This window comes from Sorex araneus, chromosome 10, assembly GCF_027595985.1.
Source record: "Sorex araneus isolate mSorAra2 chromosome 10, mSorAra2.pri, whole genome shotgun sequence".
In the NCBI taxonomy this organism is placed as follows: Eukaryota; Metazoa; Chordata; class Mammalia; order Eulipotyphla; family Soricidae; genus Sorex; species Sorex araneus.
In genome coordinates, this window is record NC_073311.1 from 47,659,484 (window position 1) to 47,685,721 (window position 26,238).

Here is a 26,238-nt window from a genome sequence, read left to right on the forward strand (position 1 = left end):
GGGAGGGGTGGCATCGAGCCACATTGTTAACCACCCCTCCTTCCCCCCATAAACTAAGACTTTTCTAGAGAAAAGACCTGGCAGGATAAGGCCGGAGAGATGGTACAGTGGATAGGGCTTCTGCCTTGCATGCGGCCGACCCAGGTTCGATTCCCAGCATCCCATATGGTCCCCCAAGCACCGCCAAGAGTAATTCCTGAGTGCAGAGCCAGATCCAGGAGTAACCCCTGAGCATCGCTGAGTGTGACCCATACAGGAAAAAAAAAAAAGACCTTGCAGAAAAGAACAACCATTCCTACCCGCCAAAAAAATAAATAGATAAGAACAACCTTGGCATTGGGTGACGTGACATTCTGTTTGGAGGCAAGTAATGCAGACTCTCGAGGGGCTTAGAAAGTCAGTAGGAACAGGGGGCGGTGGGCAGGCAAAGAGTCCGGTGCTCTCCTGGTGTTCAAGGGGGTTGAGCACTGTCGCAGGTTGGCGGGCTACAAACGCTCCCCTCCACTGCCCCGCCTGTCCCCCCAGGGTCTCAGAGCGCCGGACGTTCACTGGGCTTTTGCTCTCACTGGGTGTTAGGACCCTCCTTTTCCCACAGGCAGTGCGTGGGGCGGTTGGCTTCTGCCAGGGTCCCTTTACTCTCACCCAGCTCCAGAGCAGACGTGACTTAGTAAAGAAATGCCAGTCTGAGGGGGGAGGGCGGGGAGGGCGGAGCAGCAGGTAGGGTGCTTGCCTTGCATGCAGCAGACCTGTTTGGTCCCCAGAACCCCATATGGGTCCGCTGAGTCTGCCAGGGAGTGAGCACTGAGCACAGAGCCAGGAGTAAGCCCTGAGGACCTGAGAACAGTTTCTCTCTCCTGAAGAAACTCTAGTCTGTATTCTTGTGACTGTTGCATACGAGGATTTTAGTTTTGTTTGGGGGCCACACCCAGCGGTGCCCAGGGTGTGGACCCAGGACCTGACTCCCATGGGAAAGCTCCCGTCCCTTATTCTAGAAGTGACAGCAGAAACAGTAGCCTGCCTGTCTTACCTCCTATGACGACAGGAAGGTGAGACACGCCTGGCCAGAGTTTTCTTTAGGCAGTAAAGGGTCTTAAAAAAGCTAGTTCTTATCAGGTCAGTCAGCCAACGAGTTCAGACTTACCAGAGTTGATTCGGGCTGACACCTGGACAGGGACCTTTGTCACCAGACCCCTCCAACCCAGTATTCTTCCCACCCTCCTGGCAGGAATGTTTTAAGATGCTTTATTGTGATGTAGTTCAACTCTATCCCCCACCAAAGAATTAAGGGGATGCAGGGGAGAGGATAGTTTGTTGATATTTCACTTCTGAGAGTCTAGATTTCTCCTACAGCTGAGACAAGGACCATGGTACGTGGGTGGTGGGTGCCTGATACACCCTCACCTTGTGCTCTGATGAGGTCCTCAAGATCTTGAATTTGGGAGCTGAAGCAATAGCACAGCGGGTAGGGCGTCTGCCTTGCACGCAGCCGACTCGGGTTCGATTCCCAGCATCCTATATGGTCCCCCGAGCATTGCCAGGAGTAATTCCTGAGTGCAAAGCCAGGAGTAACTCCTGTGCATCACTGGGTGTGACCCCAAAAAGCCAAAAAAGAAAAAGATCTTGAATTTGTGTTGAGGTGACCACTTTTGCTACTTTGTCACATCTTACATCGCCTTACTCATTTGTGGGTTTGTTTTCTGCTTCCTGGCATCACAGTGGAAGCTTTTGCGTGTAGCATCTGGCCTGTCCAGGCCAGCCATACTCTTAGGGTCTCAGGAAACAGTGGTTGGGTGAGTGTATGGACAGCTCACGGCTTGGGTGGGTGGATGGTGGATGGGGGATTGGAGGAATAGATGGGTGGGTGTAACAATGTTCCACTTGAGGCATTGGCAGGCAAGTCCACTAGGCGTTATGGCCAGGTCTGCCTGCGGGGCCTTGCTACAGAACATCTTCCAGATCAGGGTGCACAAAGGTGTGTGAAGGCGGAGACTGTTTGAGGCCCAGTGCTGCCACTAGTTGCTCGGAGCCTCTTTGAGCTCAGTATTTGTTTGCTTTTTATCGAAACAGACAAGAATCATATCTGGGGGGCCGGAGCGATAGCACAACGGGTAGGGCATTCGCCTTGTGCGCGGCCGACCCGGGTTCGATCCCCGGCATCCCATATGGTCCCCCAAGCACCGCCAGGAGTAATTTCTGAGTGTAGAGCCAGGAGTAACCCCTGAGCATCGCTGGGTGTGACCCAAAAAGCAAAAAAAAAAAAAAAGAATATCTGGCTCATAAAATCGTGAGTATATAGCAAGTGTCTGCTTTTGAACGCAAGGGCACAGTGAGGGGTCGCTGGGTGGGTTATGCGGGTTGCCATCCTTTCAGCACTGTGGCAGTTCATTTTCCTGACTGGCATTCATCAGATGTGCTTCCACAAAGGGACCAATCCATTAGCAGTGGGCTGAAACTGAGACAGAAATAAAAAAAAAACTTATATTGATATTCTTTTTTTCTTTTTTTTTTCTTTTGGGTCATACCCAGCAATGCACAGGGGTTATTCCTGGCTCTGCACTCAGGAATTACTCCTGGTGGTGCTTGGGGGACCACATGGGATGCCGGGGATCGAACCCAGGTCAGCCGTGTGTAAGGCAAATGCCCTCCCCGCTGTGCTATCACTCCGGCCCCTATATTAATATTCTTAAGAAAAGAATCAATTTTGTTTGTTTGGGGGCTACATCTGGCTGTGCCCAGGGCCTTCTTCTGGCTCTCCGCTCAGAGATCACTCCTGGTGGGACTCTGGGGACCAAGCCCGGATTGGCAGCATGCTGGGACAGCGTCCCACCCGCTGCACTGTCCTTCCAGGTCTGTGCAATAATTATTTTATTGGCTTTTTGGGTCACACCTGCACTCAGGAATTACTCCTGGTGGTGCTCGAGGGACCATAAAGGATGTTGGGAATCGAACCCAGGTCAGCCGTGTGCAAGGCAAATGCCCTCCCCGCTGTACTATCGCTCTGGCCCCCGTGGCATATTCGATATGCCAAAAACAGTAGCAGCAAGTCTCACGATGAGACGTTACTGGTACCCGCTCGAGCAAATCGATGAACAACCGGACGACAGTGCTACAGTGATGCAGTAAAGGAAAGAATCACCTGATGCGTCAGGGTTGAGACTTGAGGGAACTGAAGCCGATCCCCCCCCCCCCACCGCCCCGGCTCACTTTACCCGTTTTCCATCACTCCACGTATTCTTCCGCCATTCACACTCAGAAGTGGCAAGGGCTCCCTTCTGTCAGGCGACAGCTTTCCATGTGTGTGAAGCCTCCCCGTGCCAGGCATTCTACATATGTTATTGCACTCTGCAAACAGCGCTGACAGGAGTATTTGCCTAAAAGCTGATAAAACTCGTATTTTTAGCCCTCGGCACCAGACTGAATTGACACCCCACTTAACATGGCCAAATCAGACCTGCAGTTCTCTGCCTCAGCTCCGTGTCTGCCGGGGCTTGGATGCCTGAGCCTCTCATTTCTAAAACTGCAGACCTCCCCCCTCTCTCTCTTTCTCTCTCTCTCTCTCTCCTCTCTCCTTCAGGTTTCTAAAGCTCAGACCTCCCCTCTTCACTCTCTCTCTTTCTCTCTCTCTCCTCTCTCTCTCCTTCAGATTTCTAAAGCTCAGACCTCCCCTCTTCTCTCTCTCCTCTCTCTCCTTCCGATGTCTAAAGCTCAGACCTCCCCTCTTCTCTCTCTTTCTCTCTCTCCTCTCTCTCTCCTTCAGATTTCTAAAGCTGCAGACTTCCCCTCTTCTCTCTCTCTCTCTTTCAGATTTCTAAACCTCTTTTCTCTCTCCCTCCCTCCCTCCCTCTCTGTCTCTCTCTCTCTCTCTCTCTCTCTCTCTCTCTCTCTCTCTCATCCTTCAGAATCCACTGGGAGGTCGAGGTTGGCTCTTCCCTCCTGATTCCAACTCTTGCACCTTGAGATTCCGGTTCACCTTGAGATTCCATGTCTCCCTGTTAAAACCATCTCTCCCCCTGTTCCTTCTCACTCCAGGATCCGGGGTTACCGGGGTGGGAGATGGTCTGGAACACAGAGAGCAGTGAAAGGAGGTCCCCACACAGACACACACAGACACACACAGACACACAGACACACAGACACACACACACACACACACACACACACACACACACCCATCTCCAGAAACTCCCCGGAGACGGAGGAGTCATGCTCCATGCCACGCGACAGGCTGCAGGCAGGCAGGGAGAGGCCTGCGCACGGCACTGATTTCTCCACAGATTTGTTGAACCTACACAGCCATGGTTCTTTTCCAAATTTTCTGCTAGAAATTGACTGCTCGTTTAAGAAAAAAAAAATGTGTCAATGCCTGCACGGAGAGCTCAGGGAAGCAGAGGAACTGGGATCCGCCAGATCCAGCAATCAGCTGGCAGAGCTGCCTCTTAAGAGATTTTCTGTGTGTGTGTGTGTGTGTGTGTGTGTGTGTGTGTGTGTGTGTGTGTGTGTGTGTTGGGGCCACCCCAGGCGATGCTCAGGGGTCACTCCGGCTCTGCACTCAGGAATCACTCCGCTCAGGGGACCACATAATCCAGGGCTCGAACCCGGGGCAGCCACATGCAAGGCACCATGGCTCTGCCCCCTTCAGAGATGTCCTTAAGTGCCGGAAGGACGGCAGGGAGCGAGGCCCAGGTCCCGGCCCGGGGCTGGTGCGCCCACAGGCTCGCAGAGGGCAAGGGCCTTGTCTAGGACCCAGGGCCACCTCCGGGCAAAACCAGCATCTGCCACCAGGTGTCCCAGTGGCAGAACAAGAGCACTGGCGGGGGAGCAGAGCCGAGACGCGGATCCTGGCTGCGTGAGGCCCCCAGAGTCGGCCGGCTCTCCCCGGTGCGGAGGCAAGGCCCTGCCTTCCTGGCAAGTCCCGGGGTGGCGGCACATCAGCTCCCCTTTACTCCACATGCACCCCGGCCAGCCTTGCCGTAGGTGCTTTTTAGGACTCTCTCCCCAAAACTGTGCCCCAACACTCTCCGAAGGTAAAGGAAGGTCCCTCTGGGGCAAGAGATAAGCCAGCAGGCACGGCGCTTGACCCCCGAGCACCGGAGCCAGGAGTAGATCCTGAGCTCCGACCCAAACGTCCTCCCTAAACGGGAAGACTGGCTGCAGGGTCCAGGGCTGAAACCCTGGGCTGCGGCCTCCGGACGTCCGGGCTTTCCTGGTTTGCGCGGCTGCCTGGGTGCAGGGGGCCCGGGTCTGTCCCGGTTGGGAACACACCCAGCTGTGTCCTGCCCTTCTCGCTGCCTCCTTGCACCACGGTGCTCCTGCTTTGGGCCGTTCACCGTCTGCCTCCCCCACTGGCTGGTAGGCTGGGGGTGGGGCGTGCTTTCCTCCCCAGCCCTTGACCCCAGACCTCCCACCAGTACCTGACCTGGGGGGTCTGGGCGATCTGCAGAGCACACTGGGCAGTGGGCAGTCCCTTTCTTCCTCTCTCCCTCCCTCTGTTCTTCCCTCCCTCCCTCCTTCCTGCTTCCCTCCCTCCCTCCCTCCCTCCCTCCCTCCCTCCCTCCCTCCCTCCCTCCCTCCTTCCTTCCCTTTCTCTTTCTTTTTCTTTTATTCTTTCATTCCTTTCCCTTCTTTCTTCCCTCCCTTCCTTTCCTTCCTTCCTTCCTTCCCTCCCTCCTTCCTTCCCTTCCTCCCTCCTTCCCTCCCCTCCCTCCCTTTATCCCTCCCTCCCTCCCTCCCTCCCTCCTTCCTTCCTTCCTTCCTTCCTTCCTTCCTTCCTTCCTTCCTTCCTTCCTTCCTTCCTTCCTTCCTTTCCTTCCTTCCTTCCTTCCCATTCTCTTCCTTCTTTCTTCCTTTCTTTTATTCTTTCATCCCTTTCCCTTTTTTCTACTTCCTTCCTTCCCTCCCTCCCTCCCTTCCCCTCCCTTCTTTCTTTTATTCTTTCATCCTTTTCCCTTCTTTCTTCCTTCCTTCCCTCCCTCCCTCCTGCCTTCCCTCCCTCCTTCCTCCCTCCCTTCCTTCCTTCCTTCCTTCCTTCCTTCCTTCCTTCCTTCCTTCCTTCCTTCCTCCCTCCCTCCCTCCCTCCCTCCCTCCCTCCCTCCCTTCCTTCCTTCCTTCCTTCCTTCCTTCCTTCCTTCCTTCCTTCCTTCCTTCCTTCCTTCCTTTCCCTCCTTTTCTTCCTTCTTTCTTTTATTCTTTCATCCCTTTCCCTTCTTCCCTCCCTTTCTCCCTCCCTCCTTCCATCCTAGCCACCTCCCCTTCCTCACACACTCCCAGCCCCTAATCAGGGAGAGGGGGCCGTGGCTTTCCACGCCCTTCCCACGGAGCACAGGAGACCCCCAGCGGCCCACCCCAAGCCCTCTGGAGTGCACCAGGCAGAGACTAGGGCCAGGAGACAGAAGCCCGCGGGGCCCGGACTCGGAGAAGCTGGCGCGGTGGGCTGGGCCGGCCCCGTAACTCCTGGCTCTTGTTCCCCGGGCCCTGCAGGTTCAGAGTTTCCTCCTGCACTTTTGGCAAGGCATGCCGCCGCACATGCTCCCCGTGCTGGGCTCCACCACCGTGGTCAACATCGTCGGCGTGTGCGACTCCATCCTCTACAAGGCCATCTCCGGGGTGCTGATGCCCACCGTGCTGCAGGCGCTGCCCGACAGGTAGGCACGCCCCTCCCCTCCCTGCCTCTCCCTCCCCCACCCTCCCCCCTCCCCCCTGACAGGTGACAGTCTCACTCTGCAGCCCCCCCCACCCCCGGGGACAGGACTCCGGGCACTCCATGCTGTCTTGTGTTTTTGAATCTAAAGACAATCGGACTTAAGGCTGGACCTTTGGTGGGCGGCTCCAAATCCAGAAGCTCCCCTGCAGGGTGTAAGCCCGTGGAGAAGTCTCACCCCTCCCTTCCCCAGGGCATCGATTATGGTGGTCCCGTGGGGCTGCATCCACGTGCTGCACGCTCTGGCCCGCAGAGGGAGAAGAGTGATCCTGGGGGTGGGGTATGCGTGCCAGTCTCTGTGCCCCCCACCGCCCCCCAAGCACACCCCCTCCACGTGTGCCGCTTGCTCTGACAGTGCTCTGTACCTGTCCCCTGGCTGGCCGGTCTCTCTCGCCCTCTGGATGGTTCTCTGGGGGCTAGGGCATCGGGGAGCACCCCCAGCGGGCGCAGCAGCTCTGATGGCCTGGGGGCACGATGGGGTTCATGGTGTCCGTCGGCGCTTCCTGGACGTGCTCCTTGGCAGGAAATGCTCGGGTCTGCGGGGAGTGTGGCCCGTGGCACCCCTGGGTTGACAGGAGTGTTCTTTGGGCTGCCTTTCCCACACCTTTCCAGGCCGCAGTAATAGCTTAAGCCAACAGGCAGGACCTTGGGGACTGGGAGGCAGTAAAGCAACGTGTGTGTGCGTGTGTGCATGTGTGTCTGGGGGGAGGACACCCTGGCTTTGCAATACTGTTGATGATAGTTTCTTGCATAAAATAGAATATTCCAGGGGCCGGAACGATAGCACAGCGGGTAGGGCGTTTGTTGGCCTTGCACGCGGCCGACACAGGTTCCATTCCCCAGCATCCCATATGGTCCCCCAGCACCACCAGGAGTACTTCCTGAGTGCATGAGCCAGGAGTAACCCCTGAACATCACTGGGTGTGGCCCTTATAAAAAAAGCAAAAAAAAAAAAAAATAGAAGATCCCAGCACCACACCCTCCACCAAAGCGTCCACTTCTCACTACCATGGTCCCAGGGTCCTATCGCCCCATCTGCCGGGAGCTTCCTGCTGAAGACCAGTTCCCATTTCTGTTGCCTTCATCACTGTCACTGTCATCCCGTTGCTCATCGATTTGCTCGAGCAGACACCAGTAACGCCTCCATTGCGAGACTTCGTTGTTACTGTTTTTGGCATATCGAATATGTCACAGGTAGCTTGCCAGGCTCTGCCGTGCGGGTGGGATACTCTTGGTAGCTTGCCGGGCTCTCCGAGAGGGACGGAGGAATCGAACCCGGGTCGACCGTGTGCAAGGCGAACGCCCTACCCACTGTGCTCATAACACTGGTTACTCCCCTACTGCGTTTCTTGATGCCCTGCATATGCGAGAGGTCGTTCTGTGCCAGTCTCGCTCCCTCTACCTTCACTCGGCATCAGACCCGCCAGATGCGTCCATGAAGCGGCAGAGGGCGTGATTTCCTCTTCTCTCGTAGCCAGGGAGTGTTCCGCTGTGTGTGTCGCAGTTTCTTCACGCACAGGCACCCACCTGTTCTTGGGCCCTTGGGTGGTCTCCAGACTTGGGCTAGTGTGGCGGTGAATGTCGGAGCGCGTATGTCTTTTCTGAGCAGAGTTTTTGGGCCCTGGGGTAGATGTCAAGACCTGCAGTTGCGGGGTCCTACGGGAGGTCCATTCCTAGTTTCTTGAGGAGTTCCCATATTGATCTTCAAAAAGGCTAGACCAGGTACCCGAGTATAGCAGGGTAAGGCACCTGCCTTGCATGGGGCCAATCTGAGTTTGATCCCCGGCACCACGTACGGTGCCCCCAAGTCCACCCAGAGTGCAGAGTCAGGAGGAAGCCCTGAGCATCACCAGGTGTGGCCCCTGAAAACAAAACGACGACAATACAAATAAAGGCTAGACAAATGGGCATTCCCACCAGCAGCAAATGAGGGTCCCTTTTCCCCACATTCACACAATCACACACGTTTGCATTTTTTAAATTACCAGGATAGGTGGACTGTCATCTTTCCTTGATTCACAAGACATTTCATTTAAAAAATGATTGCTATTATCCAATGTTTTTTATTACCTAGAGAAAATGACAATTGTCTCCTAATACTGACCCATTTCGCATTCCTACAAGAAACCCCTCTTACTCTTAGTACAGGATTTTCTATGATCTTCTAGGATTTGGTTTGCTATGCCTTGTTTAATTGGAATTTCTGCACCAAAAGTTATTTTTTCAGTAATATTGGTTTAGTTAGGGTTGAATAATGTGGATTTGTAGATTATTTCCTTTGTGCCTGGTTATTTCTGCTACTCTGCATTTCAGCATGGAGTTAAGTTTTCTGCCATTTCTGGCAGAACTGGCTACCTATTTTTCAATAAATAAGCTCTTGAACGTGTACTGCTGCTCTTACTATTCTTTCCTTAGGAAAATTTTTAGGAAAACATTCATTTCTGCATTATTAACTCATTCATTTTCCTGTCTTAAGTTTACTATTGATTCAGTTTGAAAAAACGTTTTTTGGATTTTAGCCCCACGCTGGTGGTGCTTAGGGGACCACGTGATGCTCAAACTCAAACCAGTCTTGGCCGTGTGCAAGGCAAACGCTTTACCCACTGTACTCTCATTTCTGCCCACTCTTGATTCATTTATTCACCAGATATTTATTTATTTATTTATTTATTTTTTTTTTTGCTTTTTGGGTCACACCCAGCGATGCTCAGGGGTTACTCCTGGCTTTGCACTCAGGAATTGCTCCTGGCAGTGCTTGGGGGACTATATGGGATGCCGGGGATTGAACCCAGGTCGGCCGCGTGCAAGGCAAACGCCCTACCCATTGTGCTATCGCTCCGGTCCCTCACCAGATATTTATTGAATGCCTCTACTTATGTATCTGGTCCAATTCTGAGAGGCTTGAGATAGACTGGTGACCAAAAAGAACTTGCCAAAGACTTGCTTTCTTTATGTTCTTACATTCTTGTTTAATAACATAAATATTTTATGTTGGGATTTTTCTTTGAACACTACTTTTATTGTCATTAATATTTTGGTATCTGGAGCACACAGTGATGCTCAATGGCTACTCCTTTGTCATTCATTTATTATTACTTATTATGAAGTCATAATAAAATAATAATTTATTATAATAATAAAATTAATTTTATTTTTGTATTTTTTTAATGAAGGTATTTTTAAAATGAAGGTCATTTTCCCCACCCTGCCCCCATCCTTGAGCACTAGGTTAGTTAGCGTATCCCATGGGTTTTGATGGATAACTTTTTTTTAACTTTTTTTGATGGGTAACATTCTAAAATTTTATTTTTAAAATATTTTGCAGCTTTGTCTGGAGTGATAGTATAAGCGGGTAGGGCACTGGCCTTGCACGTGGCCAACCTGGGTTTGATCCCCTGTACCACTCGTGGTCCCCTGAGCCCTGCCAGGAGTGATTTCTGAGCACATCGCCAGGAGTGAGCCCAGAGCACAGCAGATGTGCTGCCCCTTGATGTTTTGGGGGTGTATTTTTGCAGCTTTAGAGTTTGAAGTTTGTCCTGAGAATCTCAAAAGAGCACTTTAAAATTTCTGCTTGTTAGGAACAATTTTCTGGTTATTTTAACTTTTATTGCTTGGTGATTTAGTGACATCTCCCAAGCTTTTTTCTCTTGAAAGTCCGTTAAATGCTTTTTGTTGTCTCATATATGGTCAGTTTGGCAACACTTGGAAAGAAGGGACGTGCTCTGCCTTCAAGATGCATTCCTTGACAAAGCGGTTATCTGCATTGTCCTCAATTCTTTTTTGTTTGTTTTGGGGCCTCATCTGGTGGTGCTTAGGGTTCACTCCTGACTCTATCCTCAGGGATTATTCCAGGATTTCGGGGGTGGGAAGTATGAGGATAGAACCCTGGCTGGCCTCATGCACGGCAAACGCCCCACCCACTGTACTATCTCTGTGGCCCTGTTGTCAGTTCTTTATTGTTTTCATCTCTGTAAAATGGAAGGTGAATTCAGCTTTAACACCCACATGAGCCTGTGTTCGCCTGTTTCACCATGCATATCCTATAGCTTGTATTTTAGAAAGCTCATGCCATGGTCACTGTGAATGGTAGCACCAACTGTCAAGTGTCAAGTGTTAAACCTTTTATTCCCCCCTTGAATCTTACTGGTGCTTGATAGTTTTTTTTTCTTTTTGGGTCACACCCCGAGATGCACAGGGGTTACTCCTGGCTCATGCACTCAGGAATTACTCCTGGTGGTGCTCAGGGGACCATATGGGATGCCAGGAATCAAATTCGGGTCGGCCGAGTGCAAGGCAAATGCCCTACCCACTGTGCTATCGCTCCAGCCCCCTGGTGCTTGATTGTTATCCAACGTTTGGATTGTTGTTTGTTTGTTTATAATTTATGGGATTTTAAAACTGAATCACCAGGACATATACAGTTACAAAGTTGTTCATGATTGCGTTTCAGTCATGCATGTGCCAGCACTTGTCCCTTCACCCCTGCACATTTCCCACCACCACCACTGTCCCCACTGAAGTGTCTTATCTTTGCTTTGTAAAGTCTCGTTGCAATTTTTTGTTTCTTGTCCAAAATCTTAACTTGTCTGACAATTGGGATCATTAACATTTGTTTGTAATTTGATTTCATTTGCCCAAATACATCTCTCTCTCTCTCTCTCTCTCTATCTATCTATCTATCTCTCTATCTATCTATCTCTCCTTTTCTACCTTTGTGACTTGTCTACGGGACCAATAGCATTTGTGTTATAATCCTGCTTTCATTTCCCCTCTTACTAGGAAAGTCGTGCCCTTTCCATTTCCTAATACGGTGACCCCTTGGCTCTTAGTTCCATTCCTTTAGTTTATTTGTCTTTTTATAACATTTAATTTGTTTTTCAAATGGAAGCTGACTTGATTGTCATCAGCATTCACTGTTTTAAAACAAAATGATTCCTTTCCCTCCAAAACTCCCCCTGGGCTCCCATGTCATCCAAACGTGTCCCCTCTGCCAGTCCTGGTGACCACACGTGTCTCTTCTGTCTTTCTGCTTTCCCCTTTCCCGATTGCGTGTAAGGGGGATGCTACACCGAGTAGACTCCTGGGTTAGACTTCCTTCTCTCGGCGTAGCTCGTGTTGTTTGGTGTCAGGGATGGGAACTTTCTTTCTGCAGCGTGCACTAGCCCGTCTGTTTGCTCTGCTCACCCGCCGAAGGGCATTTGAGTGGCTTCCAGTCTGGGGCCCTTTGGCATATATCCCATAGTATCACTTCCCACACAGGTTTTTGTGTGTTTGTTTCCTTTGCTTAAATACCGGGAAGTGGAATTACCGAGTTAAGAACTGAGTGTAGGTTTCACATTACAAGAACCTGCCAAACTGTCTTTCACAGTCGGTCCCTGCAAGCAAGGCTGTGGCACTGAGTCCAGTCCCTGCAGACAAGGCTGTGGCACTGAGTCCTCGAGGAGGCAGCCCCTGGAGTGATGAGGACTTGGTACAGGAGCCATCCGCAGGGCTGTATAATGACATCTCGTGGCTTTCAGCTGCATCTCTGAATAGCTGAATGAATGATGTTAAATCATTTTTTTAAGGCTCTTATTTGCCACCCACATGTTTTTTTTTCCTTAAGTATCTGTTCAAGTATTTTGCCAACCTTTTGGTCATTGAGTTTTCTTGGTGTGGCAAAGAGCGACACCTGGCAGCCCTGGGGCGGTGGGGCCACGGCAGGGGATTTCTATCTGGTGCGTGCAGCAGTTCTCAGCCCAGAGATACTCGTGGGTGACTGGGACCAGAACCACCCCAGCAGCAGTGCTCAGGGGCCACTAGGGCTACAGAGTGGTGCCGGGGATGGGATCCGGGGCTACACATGATCTCCCTGGCCCCAAATTGTTTTATTTTGTTACTGAGAATTCTTTATGTATTCTGGGTCGCTGTCAAGGTCACTGTCATCCTGTTGCTCATTGATTTGCTCAAGCGGGCACCAGTAATGTCTCCATCGTGAAACTTGTTATTACTGTTTTTGGCATATCGAATACACCACGGGTAGCTTGCCAGACTCTGCCCTGTGGGCGGGATACTCCCGGTAGCTTGACGAGAGGGGTGGAGGAATCGAACCCAGGTTGGCTGTGTGCAAGGCAAACGCCCTACCTGCTGCGCTATAGTTCTTTATCAGATATATGGGGTTTTTTTTTGTTTTTGTTTTTGTTTTGCTTTTTGGGTCACACCTGGTGATGCACAGGGGTTACTCCTGGCTCTGCACTCAGGAATTACCCCTGGCGGTGCTCAGGGGACCATATGGGATGCTGGGAATCAAACCCGGGTCGGCCGAGTGCAAGGCAAACGCCCTACCCGCTGTGCTATCGCTCCAGCCCCTATCAGATGTATGTTTTGAGGATATCTTTTCCCCAGGCATGGTTTTTAACTTGAAGGAATTATCATTTGAAGAATAGAACCTTTAAGTCTAGTTAACACCCAACTTATTTTATTTAATGGACTTTTCCTTGGTGCTCTACTAATTCTTTGTCAAGACAGATCACAACATTTTCTCACACATTCCTTTCCAAAAGTATTATATCCAGAATATAAGGCTTTATTTTTTAAAATTTTATTATATTTTTGACTGATTACTTTTCTAGACTTTATTTCCATTGATTCATTTTGAGTTTTTTTTTGTATGGAGTGACGTATGGAGATAAAGGCTTGCTTTTGCTTTCTTTCAGGTGAAAGTGCAAATGGTATAGTACCATTTTCCAAAATGACTAACCATTCTTTATTGTTTTCACATTTTGTGGCATAATGACCAGATGTGGTCAATATTTCTGGATGCTCCGTTCTATTCCCCCTCTTTCTCCTTTCTCATCCTACTGTCTGCTGATTACTAAAGTTTTATCCCGTCTTCAAGTTTAGTAGTATGAGTCTTCAACTTTATTCTTTTCCAAAATGATCTATTTATTTTTATCTAATGATTTTTATAAAGCCATCAAAAGTCCAGTGGGGGCTGGAGCGATAGCACGGCGGGTAGGGCATTTGCCTTGCACGCAGCCGACCCGGGTTCTAATCCCAGCATCCCATATGGTCCCCTGAGTACCACCAAGAGTAATTCCTGAGTGCAGAGCCAGGAGTAACCCCTGTGCATTGCCGGGTGTGACCCAAAAGCAAAAAAAAAAAAAAGTCCAGTGGGATTGCATTGACGCTATAGCTAAATAATCAACATTTTCACAATATTGTGTCCTCTAGTCCACAGCCAGGTACACCAGGTATCCCTGTCCATTCATCCAGGTCCCCTCTGGGTTTTAACTTTTGAAGTTGTGGACATAAAGATCTTAGCGCGTTATTTCAGGCTTTTTGGTGCTATTGTGTTTTTTGGCTTTTTAAAAATATTGATTTTGTACCACAATGTTTTATTCAACTCACTCATGTTCTAACAGGTTTGTGTGTGTGTATGTTTGTGTGTGTGTTTGTGTGTGTGTGTGTGTGTGTAGATTCTGATTTTCTCTAAGTATTAGCCTATAATCTCAGAATAGAGACACTTTCATTTCTTTATTCCCAATCTCTCTTCCTTTCCCTCCCCTTCTTATTGCATGGGCCAGTACCTGCAGAATGAGTTGACCAGCGGAGTGACCCTCATTGGCCTCGAAGGGGAATCGCTCACTCTTATAAAACATGGTGCTGGCCCTTGGTTTGTTCTAGATGCCCAAGATCAACTTGACAGATTCCCCTCCTTTCTGACTTGGCCGAGAACTTCCATCACGAAAGGTTCCTGAACTTTGTCAAGGGCATTTTTATGCTGAGAGCACGATTTTTCTTTCTTTAATTGGTTTATGTCATGGATTGCCTTGTTTTTCTTTTTCTTTTTTTTTTTTTAATTTGGGTTTTGGGAGCTATACTTCACTCCTAGCTCAGAGGACCGTACGTGGATCCAGGGATCAAACTGGGTTCTGTGAGGCCAGCTCAGCTCCTACTCCATCTCCGGGCTCCTGACTTTGCCCCCCAGCCTTCCACCCTTAGGGTGGGCGCACCCAGTCGAGGCTCGGTTCCACCCACACAGAGAACTGCGAGGTCCCGATTGCTGCGCTTCTCTTGAGAGCTGTTTTGTCTGGATTCGTGCTCTGGCCCTGTTGTGAGCAAACCCTTCGGGTCTGCCCTTGCTCCAGCGATGAGAGAGACATCACTGGTCCTCTGAGCCCTAGAGGGTCTCCCAGGCCAACGAGCTTGCTGTCTGGGCCCCTCGTGGCCGGCAGTGGGGGCTCCCCAGTGTCCTCTGCCTTCCTCCTCCTTAGGGCCGCGTGGCTTCTGGGAGAACGCCCAGGTGGGCTTGGTGCTCCACACGCAGGGCTGTGGCTCCCCCGGGCAGGCATCTCTAGAAGGAAGCTCGTTCTTTCCTGCATCCTCTCAGATCTGCCCCCCAGCCCCTGCCCCAGTCTTTATCACAGAAGACAAGCCCCTCTCACCCGGCCAGGTCTGTAGAGAAGAGCTGGAGAACAGACCAGAACCTCCTCCCAGAGCTCTCTCTGTCTCTGTCTCTCTGTCTCTGTCTCTCTTTGTCTCTCTATGTCTCTGTCTGTCTCTCTGTCTTTATCCCTGTCTCTGTCTGTCTCTGTCTCTCTCTCTCTTTCTCTGTCTCTGTCTGTCTCTCTTCCCTTATTCCTGTCTGTCTCTGTTTCTGTCTCTGTCTTCTGTCTGTCTGTCTCTCTGTCTCTATCCCTGTCTCTGTCTGTCTATCTCTCTGTCTCTGTCTTCGCCTCTCTCTCTCTCTCTCTCTCTCTCTCTCTCTCTCTCTCTCTCTCTCTCTGCTGCCAGCTCACCCTCAACCTTTGGCAATTTGTTGGACAATAGGAACTCATTTCTTTCTACCTCATAGTGGGGATGACCGTGCCCCTCCTCTCGCCCAGAGGGCTGTCTCCGGGTCCTTCTGTCTTTGAGGTGCCTGTCTTCCGGGAAGTTGCAGCTTAGGAGGTGCTCAGGGGCCACGTTCAACAGGGCTGGGAGACGGTGTGGAAGGAGACCAGGCGGTGCTGGGATCTAACCTGGGGCCCCCAGCCCTCGTGTGAGGGCCAGAGAGATCGTGCAGGGGATTAGGCGCAGGCCTTGCATGCACCAACCCTGGTTTGATCCCTGGCACCACATATGATCTTCCAAGCACAAGTAGAATTGATTCCTGAGCACAGAGATAGGAGTAAGCCCTGAGCAAAACCATGTGTGCCCTTAAAACACACACACACACACACACACACATCATATAGACTTTCATCTTTGAGTCACTAAATTCCTTCTTATATACTGGATAAATTCACTTGGTACTAATAACAAAATCTTTGCCTTCATTTTGTGCTAAAAACAGACCTAGCCTTATAAGAGAACTTTATAAGCTGTATAAGTACTTCTAATTGTGCTTTACAGGGGTGCTCTCATACGACACGTGTCTAGTTTATTGTTAAGTGGCTCACAGGGTAGAAACGAGATGCTGACCCAGCCCTACCTCCTCCCCAACTGGCTTCTTTTAATAGATGTAGCTGTTGAAGTTTAAGAACTGAAATTTTGGGGGGCTGGAAAGATAAACGAGGCAGCCGGGCCCCAAGAACTGTCATGCGCTGGCACCGGGGCTGGGCTCCGGGGGAGCCTGAGGGAGGGGAACGCGCGCTCCCTGCCCTCGGTGACCTGGCAGTCGGCCAGGGGCTTGCATAACGCCCAGTGTGATCTTTGACTTAGAAATCCAGTGCCCTTTCCATTGCATCAGGAAGACAAAGTCATTCCCAGGATCAGAGCTGCCCCGCCGGCTGATGTCCGGGACTCCGTGGGCGCCTCCTGTGGGTCAGGCCCAGCTTCCTCCTGGGGCGGAAGTGAGAAGGACTTCTCCTTTCTTCCTAATTTTGTTGTTTGGGGGCCACTCCCGCTGGTGCTCCGGGTTCCCTCCCGGCTCTGCGCTCAGGGGTCCCTCCTGGCGGTGCTCAGAGGACCAGAGGAGGTGCTGGGGATGGAACCCGGGTTGGCCGCACAGGAGGCCAGTGCCCTACCGGTCGCTCTGGCCCTGCCTTCTCCTTTCTTGAAATGCTCAGTCTGCGCCCCCCCCTTCCCCCCCACCCGCTGTCAGGCTGGGCTGAGACCCCACTCCCGGCCCACAGGCTCAGACCCACTCTTGCCTTACAAAGTCAGTAAAGTGGATTAAAACTCAGGGGAACCTCAGGACAGGATTCGAGAGATGCCGCCGTAGATAGGAAAGCCAGCCACTCTCAGATGTGGACCAACTCTCCGTCCCGGGCAGTGGGCGTTAATGATGAGTGACGTTAAGCGGGAGAGACGGTGCAAGGATGGGGTGCTTGCCTTGCGAAGGGCGCACCTCTTGGGTCTCCAGCAATGTGTGGTCCCCCCGACACTCTCGGGAGCAGTTCCCCACCCCACCCCCATGCACAGAGCCAGGAATAGCCCCCAACCAGAGCCCCGCCTCATTGGACCCAAAGGAACGAAACGTGATGGGTGACGTAACAGAAGGAAGAAAGAAGGCGATGGCGTGCGTGTGCGTGCGTGCCTACCGGGGTGTGGGCAGGGGACAGGCAGGCAAGAGCCGGCAGCAGAGGCGCAGAGATGACTGAGGACAGAGTCCCGGCACTGAAGCACTAGCCGGGCCCCCTGATGTGCCAGCAACAAGCGCCCGATCTGGAGATGGGGCTTGAATCTGGCTCCTCCCACTTACCCAGGGGAACACCCTCGCAGACAGCTGAAATCACCTCTTTGAGCCTCAGTTTCTCATGCTCTTGGGGATGAACCGCACGGGCCTGCTGAGAGTGGGGTTGTCGTGAAAGGCAGTGGACCCCTGGTGGAAAGTGCTTGGTGCTTGGTCCTGAGGCAGCTGACCTCTGACCTCTGCTGACCTCGACTGATGGTGCAGCTTCACAGTGCTGGGGGGTGGGGAGGGGTTGGTGGCAGTGGGAGAGTTGTAAGTGGGGAAGTCAGGGGCAGGGGGAGGGCGGGGAGATGGCCCACAGGGCAGGCCTGCAGGCTTGGCCTGCAGGAGGCCTCCCTGAGTTCCCGTCCTGCACCTCCTACACGGTCCTCCAAGCTCTGCTGGGAGTGAGCGCCCAAGAACTGCACTGGAAGCAGCCCCCAGCTCCAGTGCCCTGTAGGGTGCTCCCCGCAAAGAAACAGATTTTACAAGTCTGCAAGAGGAGCTAGGGCGCTTTCCCTTGCACGCCGCCTACCTAGCAACCCCGAGCCCCGCCAGAAGTGACCTCGGAGCAGAGCCAGAGTAAGCCCTGTGCACCGCCGCTCGTGGCCCCCCCAAACAAAAACTTACACAAGAGGAAGGTCCCAGAGAGACTCTAAATCCGGGGGCCACCTGCAAGCATGACCCCGACAAGGACAGGGTGAACTGGCGCCGTGGCAGCCTGGAAGAAGGCTCTGCAGTCGTGGGCTGGCCCTGTGTGTATGTGTGCGTGCGTGCGTGTGTTTGTGTGTGTGAGACCCGTGTGTGTGAGACCCCCGTGGGGCGGGAGGGTGGACGCAGGTGCATCCCTGGAATGCCAGACCCCGTGAGGTCGGCTCAGCTCCTCCTGAGGCGGCAGGTAGGTGGCGCTGTTGCAGGCAGAGGTGAGTGGGAGGCAGCCCCCCTCCACCTGCTCAGGGGACCCCAGAATAGAGCAGGCTGATTGTTTAGCTAACTCTGCCGCCCGGGGTCCCAAAATAGAACCTATTCCAGGCTGAACCTTCCCTGCGGTTCTTCACTTTGCAAAAATCGCACGGTTGCCCCAGAGGCAGGCTGGCTGCACCTGCCCGCTGGCGGGCTAGCTCTCTGCTTCCGAAAGGTGGTGGCCAGCGGCCAGCGCCCCAATCTGGGGGTGAGGGTCCCCACTCCGGGCTGGGCTGGGCTGGGCTGGGCCTCCTGCAGCCAAGGCTCGGGGGCTCCCAGCACCCCTCCGGGCCGTGGACCCCTCACTTCGTAGTTGGACGATGCGTGCTAAGAACACAGCTCTGGAGCTTTGGCCTTTTCCAGACAAATGTTCTTTGGGGCCACTTGCATCACCCACCCCTACCTGCTCCCCCCGCCCCCCCCCCCTAGCATTTCTTAACCTCCTGCTGTGCATCCCGGTCTCTGCTAGACACAGGAGTTCATTTGGCCCTTTTTTTTTTTTCAAGAAGACAGAAAGGACATCACAGAACTTGTTCCACTCAGGGCCCCTGGCCTCAGCGTCGTGGCCCCAGTGGCGACCCCCATCCGGGTCACTCTCACCCCTGGAGTCCCCCAGTCACTTCCCAGCGTGCTTCCCGTCCTTGCCTTCCTGGCATCGATTTGCTTTGTTTCTTTCTCTTTTTTTTGGTTTTTTGGGCCACACCTGGCAGTGCTCGGGGTCACTCCTGCTGGTACTCAGGGGGACCGTAAGGGATGGGACCCAGGCCAGTCACATACAAGGCTCTAGCCCCTCCTCTTCATTTTCATTCCAAGGTCAAAGTGCTTTCTGAAAAGAGCTGATAGCTCCGAGAGCTTGGGCTGGGGCTGGGGTGAGGGGTGTGGGGACCAGGCACTTCAAAAATCCCAGCGACCTGCAAACTCGTGTGTGCTGGCCCCGGGGCAGCCCTCGGGCAGGGAGGGACCTTCCTGGGGGGGATGAAAGAGCTGGGGGGTGGGGGTTGGGGGGGCACCAGCTCATTGATGGTCTGGGACACAGGAAGGAGGTGGGTGCTGGGGGCCGAGAGGGGCAGAAGGAGGGCACAGGCGGGGCTTGGAGTCAGCTGTGGGCATGGAGGCACTCTTGAGGGGAGGGAACACAGAGCCCCGAGCACATCCTGAGCTGAAGGAAGGGGGTCCCTCGTCCCCAGGGAAGCAACTGCTTCAAGTGGTGACGTGAGAGGAGGATGGGGCCGGGCCCAGGGGACCCGGGTTACAGGCTGAAGCGGCTGCCAGGGAGGGAGGGGCAGGGTGTGAGGGGAAAGGGCCCGCAGGAAAAGCCATACTGACTTGGTTCCTCCCTCTGGGGCCCCTCTCCCGACCCGTTCGCCCCCAGCCTCATGCTGTGGCCCTCTCAAGTGTCACTCTTGGAATATCCTGGGGCAAGGGTAGCAGACGGGGCCGTAACACGGTCCCCAGTGGGGAAACGTCGCTCTCGCCCCTTGAGGAAGTGTCTGCAGTGGGAAGGAAAGAGGGTGGTCGATTTAGGAATGGGGGGTGGGGGGAACACTCCGAAATGCATTGAAATGATGGAAGGGAAGACCCAGGAGAGGCAGGAGGAGGTGGGGATCGGGGGCGGGGGGGCAGGGGGGCGTCTGGCGGGCTGCCCATGAGGTAAGATCCTGAGAGGACAGTCTGGGGCTGGGGGCTGCTGAGCCAAGTCCTGGGGCAGAGGGAGGGTGGCCGCAGGGACGGGCGTCGTGGGAGCGGACTCCTGAGCTCCCGCCTCACACGCACACCCGGTCCTCCCAGCCCGAGGGGAAGGCAGCGTTGGGAGAGGACTGGAGGCCCCGAGAAGGCTGGACTCCATTGGGGTAGAGAGAGGGCGAGTCCCCAGGGGGCTGGGGGTGGGAAGAGAGTGGCGTGAGGGGCACGAGGAGCAGACTGAGCCAGGTGGGGGAGGTGGTGCCCTGGAAGGCAGGGAGGACACCCCGCTGACCAGTTCAGGGAGGCCCCTGGGCCACTGCCTCCAGCTGGGCCTTGGTGGAGGATGTGGGTGGGGCCTCCAGCTTCACCTCTTTCGTGGTGAGCACTTGGAAATGGAGCCTAGTGTCTTCTCAGCGGCACATTTCCAAGTCTCCCTGCCCACCGCGCCCCCCCCCCCCAACTCCTTTGTTCCTCAGCCCCTTCTGCCTCCTGGCTCCAGTGACCCTTGACCCCAAAGCTGAGACCAGAGCTTCACTGCTCGAGTCAAGTGTTGTCCCCAGTCCCTAAGTGTGTGGCTACTGCTAAGATGCCATCTCCCACGTGGGGAGCCAGACGTGGGAGAGGCCCGCGGGTCCCTGTGCCCGCCCTTCTCACAGGTTCTTCTGACACCCCCCAGGGTGGCGTTACATTGGCACAGGGGTGGGGTGGCCAGCTCTCAGCAGGCTGGCCACGTGTCCCACTTGCGGAGTCTGCTCTGGACCCCTGGCTGCGGGCACCTGAGCCCCTTCAGCTGGTGCCCTCCTCACCCCGGCCCCATCTCTTTTTGGGTGCACTGCTCCGTGTGGCACTTCTGGGTGGCTGCCAACACAGGACAGGGGCACTAACTGCCCTTAGGGGCAGAGGGTGGTGGCTGTCGTGAGGAGCAGGCAATACAGTATGTGTGTTGTATGTGTCTTGGGTGCCAGAGCCATAGCCCAGCGGGTAGGGCGCTTGTCTTGCACTTGACTGGCCCGGGTTCAGTCCCTGGCACCACGTAGGATCCCCCTGAGCCGGCCAGGAGTGATGCCCGAGCACAAGGCCCAGAGTTAGCCCTGAGCACAGCCGGGTGTGGCCCCCACAATCCCAAAACAATAGCCAAAATGTATTGTTTGGGGGACTGGAGCCATAGTACAATGGGGAGGGCACTTCGGCCACCTGGACTTGATCCCCGACAGCCCTTACGTTCTCCGGAGCTCCGCCAGGAGTGATTCCTGAGTGCAGAGCCAGGAGTAACCCCTGAGCATCACCAGGCGTGACCACCCCCCTCCACCCGCCAACCAAAAAAAAAAAACTAAACTAAAAAGAAAATGATTTCTTCTTGCAGTTTGACTCAGGTGATCCGAAAGTTCGCCAAGCAGCTGGACGAGTGGCTCAAGGTGGCTCTCCATGACCTCCCGGAGAATTTGCGCAACATCAAGTTTGAACGTAAGTACAGAGGCGTGTGGGAGCAGAGCCAGGGAGAAACGGTTTTCTGGTGCCAAATGTTTGACATACTGGGTTGATGATGATGGTAATAGCAATAATGATAATAATAGTCGTAACTGCGCTGTACTGGGTGCCCGCAAGGCCCCAGGGAGCCCGGCGAGCCTTCTCCGGGCCACCTCTTGCAGATCTGGGCTTTAGGTTGCTCCTGGCTCCCTCCAGGCCCAGATTCTGCTCCTGCTTTGCCGTCCTCCTTGCCCCATACTGAACTGCAGCTGAGGCTCAGAGAGGCAGGGGAACGTCCCCAGAGCCACACAGCGGCATCTGACACTCCCCCTTCCCATCCCCCCTTCCTCCCTTCCCCCCTTCTCCGCTACCACCACCTGCACCACCTCTACCCAAACTCGGACATTTCCCAGGAGCTCCTGCTTGTAATAGCAGGAGACTCGGGATTCATGTGTTTCTCTGCTTAATGAGAAAACCAAATGAAGAACTCTTGTCGGTGTGAGCGAGAGCGTGTGGCTCACCCGCCACCCGTCGGCCTTCCCCCCCTCCCCCCCACCCCAGGGATCCGTCTCTACCTCCACGCCATGTGTCTGGGGGGCTGTGGCCGACCCACGTGCTGTCCAATTCAAGATGACACGATGTTTAGGCCAACCGACGGCGCTGACCAGGGCCCCTGAATACTGCAGCGCTGGCCTGTCGGGCCGGCGGAGAAAGTGCGCGCCGAGGGAGGACGGGGGAGGGGGGGATCAAATTACCCCGGCACCAGGCCGGGAGCCTTTCAGAGGGGCTTTGAGGCCGCCTGCGGTGCCCATCACCTATTGATAAAGCCGCTTTATTTCACGCCTCTCACTTCTTTTCTTTGCACCAGCACTAAATTCCACATCACAAAGTTAAAGAAAAAGTAATTAAGGAGAGGGATTAACGATTGATCAGCCTGGAAAATTAGAAGTTCATCTGTCCCCATTCCTCGCCACCCCCCTCCCCCCGCCCCCGTGCCCCCGACCCTGCACACACACACACACACACACACACACACACATCCATACCCTTCCCCCACCCAACGTCTGTGTTGTGGGATATACATATATATGTATGTATACACACATGTATACATACATATATATGAATATATATATATATACATACATACATATTTAGTTCAGAGTTCAGTCTTCCTAGGTAGAATAATCCCAGGGAACTTTCTTGTTTCTTGACCGGTTTGGTTCAGAAATTAGTGAGACACCCGCGGCCGCGGCCGAGATGGGGCGAGCCTCGTCCCTGGGGGTTGCCGGGAGCGGGGCACTTTTCTCCCCAGTGCCATGGACTCTCCTGTCAGAGTGAGTCTTGGCCCGTCAGCTTCAGACCCCGCAGACGCACGACCAGCCGCCTCCCCTGAGAGCGGGCGAGGGAACTGTCTCCACGTGCAGAGGAGCCTTGGATGGGCCTGGAGTGTCCCCGAGGTGCTCGGCACAAGCCCGTGGTTGCTGTTCGCTGCTGCACTGTCTGCAGGGCCTCCTTCAAAGCTGCCTCTTGATGTCTGCAATCACTCCCTGCGCGAAGTGATTGCACTTGCAATTAGTGAAATGAAAGACAAGTAAATAATTGCTCTTACTCATGGTTGATTGACGCCACAAGTTCTCACACCTGCCAGGGCAGCGGCGTCCATGTGACTTGAAATCCCAACGACCCCCCTCCCCGCCCCCCCATCCCATCCCACCAGCACCGCTATCTCTGTGAGGCCAGAGTCATCTCCCCAGCCCGAGGGAGAACAAAGACTCAAATGCTGGGGTTCACTCCCTAGTGCGTGCAGGGATGGGATGGAAGCAGGGGTGGGGGGTGGAGGGTGGGGGGGGCAAAGGCAGGCAAAGCAGGAAGCCAGAGTTTGGATTCTGCCCGCCCGCGATGTTCAAGGGAGGGCCATGGAAAATGCGCAGGTATTTCAAATGAACTCTCTTTGCTTCTTGCAGTGTCCAGAAGGTTCTCCCAAATTCTGCGGCGCCAGACATCTCTAAATCATCTCTGCCAGGTAGTTGTCCTGTGTTATGTGTTCTAAATGCTGCTAAGGTGTTGCACGTCAGGGACAGTCCCACGAAACGGCTCCCTCTGGGACCAGAGAGTTAACTCGGGAGCACAGGCTTTGCATGCAGGAGGCCCGCGGTCCCTTCCCGGTACCCGCCCACTCCCCCAGGCCCATCCAGGACCAGCCTGAGCACAGAACCAGGTGCAGCCCCCAAGCACTGCCAGGTATGGCCCAAAGACCATCTACATATGCTCAAAACACTCTGCTCCCTGATTTTGAGCGGGACCCCCTGCTGGCCCCGGGCTGGGGCCTGAGTTTGAGCCCCAGCATCACGTACCTCCCCAGCCTGCGGAGCAGCAGCAACATGGGGGACAACCCCCCCACACACACACACCATCACCACCAAATAAGAGCAAATGGGCTGGAGCAATAGCACAGCAGTAGGGCATTTGCCTTGCATGCGGCTGACCCAGGTTCGATTCCTCTGTCCCTTTCGGAGAGCCCGGCAAGCTACTGAGAGTATCCCGCCTGCACAGCAAGCCTGGCAAGCTACCCGTGGCATATTCGATATGCTAAAAACCGTAACAACAAGTCTCACAACGGAGACGTTACTGGTGCCCGCTTGAGCAAATTGATGAACAACGGGACGACAGTGCTACAGTGCTACAGTGCAGGATCTGACAGGAAACTCTTGATACTAGTTTCAGCAACAATAAGAATTATTTTCACCTCCCCCCACCCTGCCCTGCTTTTCCCGGTTTGGAAAAGGACGGAACCTGGGACTTCATACACCTGACGCTTGTGCTCCATCTCTCCATCCCCGGCCCCCACATGCGTTCATTTCTAAACTATCAGTTGCCCCTAAGCCGGTTGGACATGTTCTGAAGCCACAATTCTCTGCTTCTTTTCAAGTTAAACTGGGATGTCCCAGCCACCGCTGCCGCTTGGGTTGGGTTGCCGCTTTGACATGGGGACTTGTGTTGTGCATTGCAGATGTTTGCTTTTGTAGATTGTACAGGTAGATTTTGTGTTGGCACAGTAGATGTTTGGTATAACCTCCCGGGTCTAAACTTACTGGCTGCCAGTGGCCTGCCCATCCCAAATACCACGTGAATGGAGGCCATCTAGGAAGTGTCCACACACTGCCAGAGAAGCCAGAGGGTGGGGCTGGGGGGTGCAGAATCACCCCTGGCCATGAAGCACTGAGATACATGAACCCAAACAAATAGAAATAGAAGGGAGTGTGTGTGTGTGTGTGTGTGTGTGTATGTGTGTGTGTGTGTGTGAGAGAGAGAGAGAGAGAGAGAGAGAGAGAGAGAGCGATCTAAAAGAATTTAAATCCCTAGTTTATTCAACCATCGCTGGATTCTGTTTATTCTTCTAAATTTCTATTCTTTTTTAGCACAAGTGATTTACAGGGACTCCAAAATTTCAAACATAACCTCTGTCTATAGACCACAGAGCAAACCTTCCCCTTCAAACTCCATAGTTCAAGTCTGATGGTGTGAAACCTTTGCGCTCCTCTTGGTTTAGTACCTGAAGGAAGGGAATTTAAGTCTCCCATCTTAGGCATCCCTTCCTGAGTCATCAATATTAGTGGACTTAGAGCATCAACGGCAGGTCACAGGTCATAGGTACAGATGTCCTTATGTTTGCTTGTGCACAGAAAAATATTGACACACTTGAAGCTGGGAGGTGACAGCTCCAATATGCAGTTCCAGAACTACATTTCCCCAGGCTGCCCTTGTTCTGCCAGTGTCTGCCTCAGCATCAACCCTCTTCCTCCCTCACCGTGTGCCTGTCCCCCCCTTCCCATCTGCCCAAGGTGCCCGTGCCCCCCTTCCCCCGGGAGCTCTGTAGCCCCTGCCTGCTGCACTGTTGCTTCTGGGCAGATGCTGGTTGGCAAAGGGCAAGGCGGGCTGGTAGGGCCTGAGCAGGCAGGAGGAAGGCACGAGGCCGGGACAGGAACATTTGCTCCAAGGCTCACGGGCCTCTCCTGTTTCTGGCAGCAGAAGAGATAGTGCAGCTGGGACCCGGGGACCAGGGAGAGCCTTTGGCAGTCGTGTTGCCCCATTGGGCAGTGTTGGGGCACAGCTCAGAGCCTGACGGATGAGTGGGGGTCGAGGGAAGGGAATGTCGGCCAGGCTCAGCGAGAGCCGTCTCTCTAAGTGTCCTGGCCCCTCTCTCACCAGTTGGGTTTCTCTCAACCCTTCCCGAGAAGGGTGCGTGGGGCCTTGTTGTCTTTTGGATACTTCAGAGCACACTAACCCCCAGAAGGAAGCCCGCTCTATGCCAACATGGGCGGTGTGAGTCGTCCCTGACGGAAAGGGCCTGTGTGTGACACGCGAGCCTATGGTCCGTAATATCCCCCAGCGTGGAAGAGCCCAGGCAGGGTCCTCACGGGGAACCAGACACAGGTTTGGTGCCCGCCTCTGGGGCTTAGACTGTTGAGTGCCCACACTGGTGAAAGTTTCCACACTCACGGCGCCACACCACTGCCTGGGCATGCGCCCGGTCTCCCTCCACTTCCCACACAGGCGGCACCGAGCTAATGCACAAATGCTGCCTGTCCGTTTCCACTGACGACGCCCGGGCGCGTTCCTGGACCAACCAGGGGAACTGGGCTTTGATGCTGGCACCGAAGCACCATGGAATTCAAGTCCCTGCTCCTATCCCAGTGACCTTTCCTGCTCACGCCCAGGATGAGCCAGTCAAAAGCCCAACCCCCAAGGCTTAATCCAAGATCCAAATATTCAAGCCTTTGTGGGTAAA

At 53.8% G+C, this 26,238-nt stretch overlaps 1 protein-coding gene across 2 annotated transcripts in view; it reads left to right on the forward strand.

The window, feature by feature from the left end:
• RFX4 (regulatory factor X4) overlaps positions 1 to 26,238 on the forward strand; it is a 164,243-nt gene that overhangs the window by 91,627 nt on the left and 46,378 nt on the right. For both annotated transcript variants that reach the window (XM_055118642.1, XM_055118641.1), the window contains exons 8-10: positions 6,478 to 6,641; positions 21,343 to 21,443; positions 23,414 to 23,472. In XM_055118642.1, the coding sequence (XP_054974617.1) occupies positions 6,478 to 6,641; positions 21,343 to 21,443; positions 23,414 to 23,472 (324 nt within the window). The remainder of the gene's footprint in view (positions 1 to 6,477; positions 6,642 to 21,342; positions 21,444 to 23,413; positions 23,473 to 26,238) is intronic.